The 11,319-nt window shown below is 34.5% G+C and overlaps 2 protein-coding genes across 3 annotated transcripts; one reads left to right on the plus strand and one right to left on the minus strand.

The window, feature by feature from the left end:
- Positions 1 to 1,301: 1,301 nt before the first annotated feature.
- On the minus strand, positions 1,302 to 6,916 carry LOC147079616 (uncharacterized). The gene is made up of 4 exons (XM_085942860.1): positions 6,859 to 6,916; positions 6,706 to 6,767; positions 6,257 to 6,393; positions 1,302 to 3,106 (listed from the first exon to the last, which is right to left on the minus strand). Exons 2-4 carry the CDS (start codon positions 6,755 to 6,757, stop codon positions 2,861 to 2,863), a joined length of 435 nt encoding a protein of 144 aa, XP_085798986.1. The 5' UTR covers positions 6,758 to 6,767; positions 6,859 to 6,916; the 3' UTR covers positions 1,302 to 2,860.
- A 790-nt stretch (positions 6,917 to 7,706) lies between these two features.
- Positions 7,707 to 10,896, plus strand: LOC147079617 (uncharacterized). Of its 2 annotated transcripts, XM_085942448.1 has the most exons (5): positions 7,707 to 7,760; positions 7,852 to 7,913; positions 8,150 to 8,286; positions 8,561 to 8,725; positions 8,817 to 10,896. In XM_085942448.1, exons 1-5 carry the CDS (start codon positions 7,753 to 7,755, stop codon positions 9,429 to 9,431), a joined length of 987 nt encoding a protein of 328 aa, XP_085798574.1. In that variant the 5' UTR covers positions 7,707 to 7,752; the 3' UTR covers positions 9,432 to 10,896. The 2 variants fall into 2 exon arrangements, with proteins under 2 accessions (XP_085798574.1, XP_085798568.1); XM_085942442.1 differs by lacking the exon at positions 7,707 to 7,760 and having other exon boundaries at positions 7,895 to 8,286.
- The last annotated feature ends 423 nt before the right edge of the window (positions 10,897 to 11,319 follow it).

Here is an 11,319-nt window from a genome sequence, read left to right on the forward strand (position 1 = left end):
CACGAAACCTTTAATCTCCATACAAACCGTCAAACCGTTTTCTCGTGCGCGTCATAATTTTGCTTCAATTATTTTACTATTTTTTACTTTTAATAATGAATGTTTCAATAGTTAGTGTGACGGAATCTCAACAAGAACAATCAAGGAAGCGTTTGAAAAATTCAGCTGCTTGGAAATGTAGCCTGTTACGCCAAGAAACGTATTTAAAAATTGACTATATTTTGCTGTATTGTCATGAATAACCCAGTGGTGGCTCATATTATTTTCTAGTTTTACGTATATTTTTTGTTGTCATTTATATTTAATATTCTGTGTGATATAATAAAATATCATAAGGTTCTTACACGTTTTTATCATTATTTGGTTTGTGTCAAAAATATAATTAAAGGAAAACTATTTTCTGTCGGAGAAATGCTTTTTGTTTGATAATTTGTACTATACAAATGATAGATGTAGTAGGTTATGTTACGTTAGGTTAGTTTTTTCATCTTCCTTGATAAAAAAATGACATTCCTTATCATTATCTCCACGGGACAAGTTTTTTTCGTCATAAAATTGTATCATTCGTTAATATGAACGATAATGAATTTTAATTCAAATATGTTTATTAATTTTTAGATTAGCTTAGTTGTAATAACGACACATAGTTAACAATGCTGTGCTATCTTGTAGAAATACCGTTACTTTTATAATACGTTTTTGCAATAAATTTCAGAAATTCCACGTTTACTATTATTTGTATATAAAAAGTAGCAGGAACAACAGAATATAGGTAATAAATATTTATGTGGGAAAATAAGTAAGCTCATACTTCGCGACTTTTATTTATCGGATTTGGTTTCTGAATTAAATGATATAAAATATCTAATATACCTAAGTAGATTATGAATAATATAGCTTAAAAATATTATCATTTTATTTTTAAATTTAATAAATAGGTTGGTAGTTAATGGTGGGTTTCCCACAGACATGGAATTTGGGGACACAGGTAATACAGGGATTAGCTAGGTAAAGGCCGGTACTTAAGTCCGCTGGGTTTTTTTATTTATGCTATTGATATTATTAAAAAAATAGTTATTGTTATTTCAAATTATCTTATAATTACCTTTTAAGGGTTTAAAAATATCTTTCTGATTCAAAATATGGTCATTAATATTAAAATTATTAAGAATTATTAGGGCACTTATATAATGATAAAAGATTAGTTACCTATTAAACAAATAATTTGCATGGTATGTAGGTAATAACTAATTGTCTCCAGAAAAAGTAACATTTTTTGATAATGGTTTTTTTTGTTTATTATAGAATAAAAGTAAGTACATGACATTAACATATTAAAATGTTTCACAAAGGCAATTTGACATAGTAAAAAGTAGGCGATATTCAACTAAATAACTATTTTTTTAAATCTAAAAAAAATATTTTCAAGAAAAGTAAATACCACTATTTTTAAAAAATATTACATACCAATATAACAGCTAAATATATAGGTACAATACGAAAAATATACAGCTACCATTAGGTAAGAATGGCTACAAAATATTTTCTAGACAAATTAAATTCGAAAATATATTACATAATTAAAATAAATACGGACCGCTACTAAACTATCATCTCCTGTCGACAATGTACCATTGTGCGACAAACTCCGCTCTTTTTAAAAAATTCCGCGTCGAACGCCACTCTGTCAGGTAGAGACTGACAAACATCGCTCTTGGGATAATTAAAATGCATTTATTTGAATAAATACAGCTTATACATTGCATTTGACATTTTATTATACTTTTCCGTATGTAACGGAAGAAATATATTATCTAAAATTACACTTAAATCATCATGATATACCCAAAACAGTTTTTCGTCATTTACTCAAAACTCAAAAAAGTCTCTAGAGCGGGTTTTGTAACTCTACGCCTCAATTCAACTATGCGGTCTTTCCAGGCTCCGTTAACCTTGAGCAATCCTCAATCTTTAGATTCGAAATATTCTGAAATGTATGTGAATATCCTGTCTCATATTTCTCTTGACTAAGGATGTGCAGTGTTATCAGTTTGTCTTTTTGATGCATTAACAATTTAATTATATTTTCTTGGGTGATATTTTTTACGCAAAATATTAAATGCTCGAGCTTATTATATTGAATAACTGGGGAGATAAAAATCCTTAAACGGTAGGTAGGTGAATACTTCAGTCACCATTTCTAATTGTAAATGGCCCAAATGCATCGTTTGTCCTGACGGCAACATACCTAATTATTTCGAATGAAATGAATCGATAATCCATAAATATATTGGTATGATAATATGGGGGAATGATTCGTACTCAAATGTGCCGCCCTTTGGTAACTTCCGCAACTAGGTATGCGGCATATTATGGTCTGCTAGCCCCCTTGGTACCCAACCAACGTACGAGTAGTATCATACCTAATAATCTATACAATTCTCATCGGCGACATCCTTTTGCTTTAGGTAGATATCGGGGTCCATGTATCTTCGCAGTCTTACAGCCTATGCATGCCTCTGCCCAGGAGTATATGTCTGTATTCATGCTTGACCAAGAGTATTTGCTTAAAATGGATTTCCGTGTTGCCCTGATTCCTGAATGTGATGTGTTGTTATGTATAGTATTGAATATTTTTATCCGGAGTATTTTTGCTATGTATGGGCGAAGTTTGTCTGTCGATGTGTCACACCAAATGTTACAATCGCGCAACGGGATTGCTATTTGTTAGAATTCCAGTTTAATTGATATGAATTGGAATACAAAGTACTATCACTACTCTCCATTTTATGTAAATGTAGAGTACTCCACCGTATGTAAATGTGATGACACGGCTGATGGTGTTTTCTACGTTTTCTGGTCAGACGTAGAAAACGTCAGTATACAGATACAGAGGCTTAGTGGATTTAAAGAAACACAATTTACATAAAAGTGCTTCTATCTCTGTTTGAGGTTTGTGTGGACTGGCTGCTTTGTGTATGACTATGCTCAATTCGCTCTTGGAGAACAGACAGCCGGATTCTAGAGGGCGGGCCAAGCCGCCTCCCATCTTCCTCTGGGAGATCATGATTTTGGCCCGCGTGTTGCGCCTCGTGTCTTGCCATACCTGTAAACAATAATAATTAAAATTTTTCAATTTCAACAATATTACTAATGATTTACTATACATGGCAGTGACATTTGGGATGCTTTCAAAAGACGTGGTTTAATTTATGAAAACAGCTGATAATTGAAGAATTGATTATTAACCTATTCCTCGCGAGCGTCATGTAGATGCCGGTGATCGCCGTATACGTAAGCCGCGAGCGTCGCCTAGAGGCGACAGTTAGTTTCTACTGTTGTATTTTCGTTATTTGGTAAGCAACAGAGACGAAATTTGTTTTATGAACTTGCTTCATTATTATTCTACTGACATCTGTTGATTTCTGTCATCCAAACATTATGAAATAGTTCGTAATATAGCAAAGACCCGACCCATATCGACTTCCTTCAAAATACAAATAATCAGTTTTGTCGATTCAAATATCTCCGCTAGTTGTTTGCGCAATATGCGCAGGCGCGTTATGTCATTTCCGACTTCGGCTTTGTTTGGAATAGTGCGGTGATAGTATTTCAACAGTGTGTGTCTGGTTTCGTACGGTTATCGATACCATTCAGTTTTGGTTTTTATAAAATTACTTTGAATACGCGATTCTGTGATTAAGTGTTATTATTTTAATCATAATATTGGAAATTTTATGCATTTTATCCATTGAAATTAGTGTAATATGTGATTCAAGTAGTATTTTAAATTTCAATAATATAATTTCGAGTTCACAGATTCTTCATATATATTTTTATATACATTTGTAATAGTGACAATAAGTTCGTGTAGGTAATTTATTGTGTAGTGAAATATTTAAAGTTAATTTTTGTACATTGCGATCAAAATGTCCGCGCGTGGTAGTGTATCCGATGAGGAAGCCCAAGAATCCATTGAATACTTGGATTCCGATTATGAAATGGAAACTGATGATGAAGGAGAAGAGGGCTGGAAGAACCACACAATATTGACAACTCTTCTGATGTTGACCATGATGTGGGAGAGGCTTCCACTTCCACCTCTGGACATGAAGCACCAGAGGCTCCACATCAATCGTGGACCGTGGGACCATTTGTGCCAATTGTGTATGACTTTGACAGTTTTAACACTGGTGTTAATCAGAGTGTAGGCTTGAATGAGAATTCAAGTGAAATGGAGTTTTTCACACACTTTTTAAATGAAGACATAATGGGTAAAATAGTGAACTTTACCAACGGCTATCACGACCATCTGACCAACACACATAACGCGCGAATTCATAACTGGTATGATACTTCCATAAGCGAATTGTACATATTTTACGCTGTTACCCTATTGATGATGAGAAACCGCCGTCTTACAATAGAGGAACACTGGAGCACCGACCCTTTGTTAAATGCAAAAATTTTTAGCCAAACGATGGTCAGAGATCGTTATGAGCTAATTTTTCAAATGCTTCACTACTCTGACAGTGAAACCCCTGCCGGTGATAGACTTTACAAAATTAGAACACTTCTCGACCACTGCAGAAATTTGTTCAAAGACTCGATGTTGCCGAATGAAAACCTCTGTATAGATGAAAGTATAATAGTATTTAAAGGACGACTTATATTTAAGCAGTTTATACCTTCAAAAAGACATAGGTTTGGGATTAAGTTATTTGTGATGTTGAAACTGGATATATTTTAGATTTTATAATTTATTGTGGCGACGAAACGGAAATTACCGATAGTGAAAAGTTGGGTGTGTCTGGGGCTGTTGTGACGACATTGATGAGGGACTATTTTGGTAAAGGCCATAAACTATTTTGCGACAATTGGTACAGCAGCCCAGAATTATTTGAACATTTGTTTAAACAAAAAACAAATGCGTACGGGACAGTTCGCAGCAATCGGAAGCAAATGCCGAAAATTCAAAAATTAAAAAAGGGTGAAATAAAATCTTTAAACCGACACCCTTTGCTTGTGTTGAAATGGCATGACAAAAGGGAGGTACACATGATAACTACCATGCGCGACGACTCAATGGTGCCCACACATTAAACCAATAGAGCCACGGGACTACCCATTATAAAACCGAAGTGCGTTGTCGATTACAACAAAAACATGGGCTCTGTCGATAAAGCTGACATGATGTTGAGTAGTCTGTCGTGTATGCGAAAAACAATTAAGTAGTACAAAAAAGTTGGTTTCCACATCATTGATTTATTTTTATTAAATGCTAGTATTATTTACACAGTCATAACCGGTAAAAAAACTTCTTTGGCCGATTTTCAGATTAAAGTAATTCGTCAATTAATAGAAAAATATGGTAGGGCCTCAAAACCTTCAACATCATTAAATGTACCTTCTTCCAGTAATAATCCAAAAAGAATGTTAAAAACAGAACTTTTAAAACATTTGCCTCGTCAAGTTCCCCCAACTGAGAAAAAAGTCAAAGCATTTAGCCGGTGTCAGGTATGTTCCCAATCTACCATTAAAAATACAAAAAGAAAAATGACAAATATTATGTGTCGAGAATGTGATGTAGCTTTGTGCCCTCAGCCCTGTTTTTACGATTACCATGAAACTATTAAATTTTAAATTCTTGTCCGATAAAATTTTATGTTAAGTGTTTTGAAATAATCCCTCAATAATAAATAAAGTGATTTCGTAATATTTTTTATGTGCTCTGTAAAATATTTATGTGTTCTGTGTTTGAAGTGGGGTTCTCACGTATCGTGCCCTAATAAACTTGTCATCGGCGCAAGTGTCCATGCCACTTGAAGTATGACAATGGCCGTCTGGTATGTACATATGCATGGTTTTTTTACTATGGGACGTGTTTGTTCAAGCTCTGTCGCCTCATTTAAGTCGTATTTGTTTATTTTTAGATGTCGTAAAATTATTAGGAATGTATATTTATCGGTTGAACCGCTTCTCGGATTTTTAATGAGAGTTTTTAACGAGTTATGATAAAATTTATGATTTGTAAAAATCACGCCGCCGACAAATGATATACATTGGGGCGACCATTGGCGCGACGAAAAGGTTAAACATATTTCTTACTTGAACTTGCTATCTATAGCTACCTATGGTGGATTTTTGTGGAGAGTAAGATATTTTGTAAAATAATATTGGGTAGGTTGTTGACACAGTCTATTATATTTAAACCAATAATAATTTCTACCGATTCTAGTAATAAATAGTACATCACCTTTTTCCACTGTTTGTGTGCTTTAGTGGCACCACCCACACAAGAATTCAACTGGTCTGCAATTTCTGCCCACAACCTCTTCATGTCGAGGCTGGTGAACTGCCCGGTAAGCCTTCCTGCGACGAGGTCAGGATGCACTAAGGAAAATAGGGTAATTTTATAGTATTCCATATCATCATTGCGGTTAAGCCAGTTTGAGTTACAGTAGGTTGTGTCAGGTTATGGTTTGGTTTATAGTCTCAAAAAATGAGGTCATTACATAATTCGCCATCACAAATTAAACACTTTTAACCATATACATAATTATGTCATAATAATGATACAGGCTACGTCTCTGCGAACTTTGTTAACTCCACATGTTGGCATAATTTTAGTAGGGTGCATTTCTTACGAGTATATGAGATATGTTTACAATATATCCAAATTGAATAAAAACTTTATGTACTTACTTTCCATGAATTCCACCAACAGCTCCATCTGATACCTGTTAGCCATTGGCATTTTGTTAATTCTGTAAAGGAATAAATAAATGCACTTTTAGTATGATTTCTACATATTATTTTATAAAAGAAACAGTATATCTGAAATTAAATCTGACTTACCAACGTATCTGTTCTTATAAAAGTTTTTGCGCTCGCGAAATTTAGCTGTCATGTGGGCATAGACAAAAATATAATGCAAACTCTTAGGCGATCATAAATGTACACCCAATATTTGGCAATACTGTACGCATAATTTCATTGCATTGTTGAACAGCAGATGAAGCGCTATGCTTCCAGTGTTGCCATGTCTACTGAAATTTCAGTAGATCTACTGATATTTTTTGCCAATATACTGAATTTTTGATTTTTTTTCGAAATTCAAGAAATCTACTGATAGTTGTGTTTCTCCATAATTGTAAGTTTACTGATGATTATTTTAATAATAAACTTGAAATGATTTACGCACGATCTTTTTTAATGTGTTACACTTCTAAATTGACGAAGAAAGCTTTGTAACTCTACCCAAGAGCGCCATTTTACCCATTAATATCATCATTGTTTACAATTAATTAATATTATTAGTTATTTTTATCCTTTTCCCTAGATTTTCCAAAATCTACTGATATTTTATGAAATCTACTGAATTTTTTGTCAAAATCTACTGAAATTTAAAATTTTGACTTGGCAACACTGTATGCTTCTACGGAAGCCACTATCTCGTTGTGAAGCAGGTTTTCTTCTCACTTTCAGTACGGCTTCATAGTGCTTTATTCAAAAATTGACTACCAGGAGGGCGATTCATGACTGAAGCATGGCCGACGTGAGTAGTGTGAGTAGAGTAGTCATAATTGGATAGTGATGCTTCGACAGAAGCACACTGTTCCTTCCTGTGTCCAATAATGCAACCTAATAATTGGCAAAAACGGGCGTACATTTATGATTGCCTAAGAGTTTTTTTGTCTATGCCCACATCTGACAGCTATTTCTCGCGCTCAAAAACTTTCATAAGAACAGATGGGTCGGTAAGTCAGATTTGATTTCAAATATACTGTTTATTTTATAAAATAATATGTAGGAATCATACTAAAAGTGTATTTATTTATTCCTTTACAGAATTAACAAAATGCCAGCGGCAAATAGCCACCAGATGGAGCAATTGGTAGAATTCATGGAATGTCAGTATCTACCACGTTTTTATTCAATACTCGTAAGAAATGTAGCCTACTAAAGTTATGCCAACATGTGGAATTAACACAGTTCGAGACATAGCCTGTGTCATTATTATGACATACTTATAATTGTGTAATGACCTCGTTTTATGAGACTAAAAACCAAACCATAACTTACTGTAACTCAAACCAGCTTAACCGCAATGATATGGAATACTATAACATTACCATATTTTCCGTAGTGCATCCAGACCTCGTCGCCGGAAGGCTCACCGGGCAGTTCACCAGCCTCGACATGGAGAGGTTGTGGACAGAACTGTCGGAGCAATTAAATGCTTGTTTGGGCGGTGCTACAAAATCCCACAGACGGTGGAAAAAGGTGATTTACTATTTATTACTAGTATTGGTAAAAATTATTATTTATTTAAATATAATAGACTGTGTCAACAACCTATCCAATATTATTTTACAAAATATCTTACTCTCCACATAAATCCACCATAGGTAGCTATAGATAGCAAGTTCAAGTAAGAAATGTTTTCATAAATTAAACCACATCTTTTGAAAGCATCCCAAATGTCACTGCTGTAAATAGTACTAGATCGTTAGTAATATTGTTGAAATTGAAAATTTCTAATTATTATTGTTTACAGGTATGGCAAGACACGCGGGCCAAAATCCTGATCTCCCAGAAGAAGACAGGAGGCGGCCCGCCCTGTAGAATCCGGCTGTCTGCTCTCCATCAGCGAATTATGGCTCTAATAGTGCCATTTACAGTTACTGGGGAGCAAGGTAGACAGGGCAATTACACTGGGGGGGTAGGTCATTCATGAAATTCTATATTGATTAACAGTATAAAAGGGTTCACCCGTCGCATGTTTACTTATGGTGATAACATTTAATTCACAGGTACCACAGAAAATTTTGGGTCGCGTCTGTGTCAACGTCGCGTCAACGTCGGAGCCCCAGCGGTGGATCAACCAACCCAGCACCAGCAGCATGGAGGTGGCACTCACCGCAACCCCTCTTACTGTACCTACTACAGCATATTCTGAATCATCATCAGATGCAGATATGATGACAACCCCCGAATGTGCAATTTCTGCGACACCACGGCTCACGGCTCAAACTGTTGCACTGGAAGACAGTGCTGCTTTCACAAGAGCCCATGCTGCTACAAGTGAAGGCAGTGCTGTCTTCCCAGCAACAGTGAGAGCCCGCAGGCTCTCGTTGTCACAAACTTCTGTGGCAACGCAGACAATGGGTCCGGTGCCCGTGTTGAATGCCGCCGTAGAGTTGCTGACCATCAACGTTGCTGCGCTCAGGTCTGACATGGTGGCTCTCGGCATTGCAACCAGGTCAGACACGCAGGCTCTGATCATTGCAGCCAAGTCAGAGACTGCGGCTCTGATCGGTGCAGCCAAGTCAGAGACTGCGGCTCTGATCGGTGCAGCCAAGTCAGAGTTGAGCGCACTAATATTAATGCTAGGTGCAAAAATTGACAATCTCGGCTATGCACCGTAATCGCTTCTTTGGGGTGGTTGTTGCTATTTCGGGGGTTTCACTGAATCATAATTACCGTGTTGAGCCGAATATAAAATAAAATTTTACAGCATCGTGTATATCAGTATTAGTGATCCTTGTTACATTTTAAACGATGTATGATTTCACCTGTTTACAATCAACTGTGAAACATTATTTTATATTTGTCTCAAAACAGTTTTTTCATGTAAATACTCAAAAGAAATCCATTTCAAAGTATACATTCATGTCAGTATCCTTATGAAAAACCAATAATTTGTCTAGTCTGTTTCAATGCAGTGATTTATTTAAATGGAATTGTTTAATGAGTATTTATGTGTGTCTGCATCTGTGATTTTTCCAGCCTTATATTGTTTGTTATTATTATAATAAGTGTCTTGAAAATTTGCAAATTTTATGCAAACCTATATTAAATTTCATATTTTGTGCGTATAATTACTATGTATAATTAGTCTATAAAATATTTCTAAGGAATTGTTTAAAGAGTGTTTATGTGTGCCAGCATAGTGTATTTTGTTTGATATTATAATAAGTATCTTGAAAATGCAAATTTTACGCAAAACTATATTAAATTTAGTGAATTGTGCTATTGATTGTGTACATAAATCATTTTTTGAGACAGGATGAAATAAAATTCCGAAGTATATGAAATAATCATTTTTTTTATTGCTTTCATATTTCACAAGAATATTCAAATATTCTAATATTAACATAGAGTAACAGAATCATAGTTTTGATTTTTAAGTATGTGTCTGATGCATATCGTCGTCAAGATATGAAAACCTCATAACTTCACAGTTTTTTTACTTATTTTATTTTTGATGAGCTATTGAGGCGTCTTAACTCATGTGGTATTTATTTATAGTTACTGATAGATACTTCGCTGCCTTATTTCCAGGTTATTCTATATCACATTTTTTAGCAAAATGGCTTTTTGATTGATTCGAAGTGACATAGAACAACCTGGAACTGATAAGATACTTGATAGATATCAACACGCTCTATCGTCTGGTAAAACAAGCGTCGTCAAATTCATTATAATTCCTCTGTAATTTTATGATATCACTACGTGTTATTGTCGATATTGAATATATTATTACTGGAAAAACGCTATAAATAACTATAACGCTTTTGTAAATCAATATCTATACTGGCAAAACACGATAAGTCAACTAAAGATTATTTGCCAGTAGAGATTGGCGCGTGTTCGCATTGAACAAGTCATATTGGGCGGTCATTTAAGTTTAAGACAATGCCTGTGTATAGTTTGGTATGTCGTGGAACTAGTACTAAAAAATTGTTTTTTATTTGTATTAATAAAGTACACTGATATTAAATCGCCATGATTTAAATAATGTGAACATTCCTGTAATTGTAATATTTAACCATTTATGTACCTATTTTGGTTTTCATAAATAAATTTTTTGATAAATAAATGGTTTTATACAAATACAAACATCTTTTTTCATAATTGTTGAAATATCCGACAAACTGTTTTTATATTCCCACATTAATTCCAAAATTCTGCTGGACAAAGACGCTATGTGATGCCATTTTACAAACAAACAAGTAAAACTATGTGTTAATATAACAGAAAAGGTTCACTGTTACATCCTTAATCGTAATCATAAACCATTGATGAATCATATAAACTAGTTGTCCTAACAATTTGTGGTTGATTGTATTTAACCTTTAATCCTAGAAGCCAGTTATCCATAAAGATTACAATGGAATTTATGATTCGCTATTTACATAGATATTTTTTATCCAATTTTGCTTAGCCAGATGGCTGCCAAGAACGTCTTAAGACGCGCACTTTTCCGAGAACGCCTTGGACGTACCGCTTTAAACGGGATTTCACTAATGTAAA

Source organism: Rhyacophila brunnea, unplaced genomic scaffold, assembly GCF_057557595.1.
Source record: "Rhyacophila brunnea isolate RB1 unplaced genomic scaffold, BYU_Rbru_1.0 scaffold_1, whole genome shotgun sequence".
In the NCBI taxonomy this organism is placed as follows: Eukaryota; Metazoa; Arthropoda; class Insecta; order Trichoptera; family Rhyacophilidae; genus Rhyacophila; species Rhyacophila brunnea.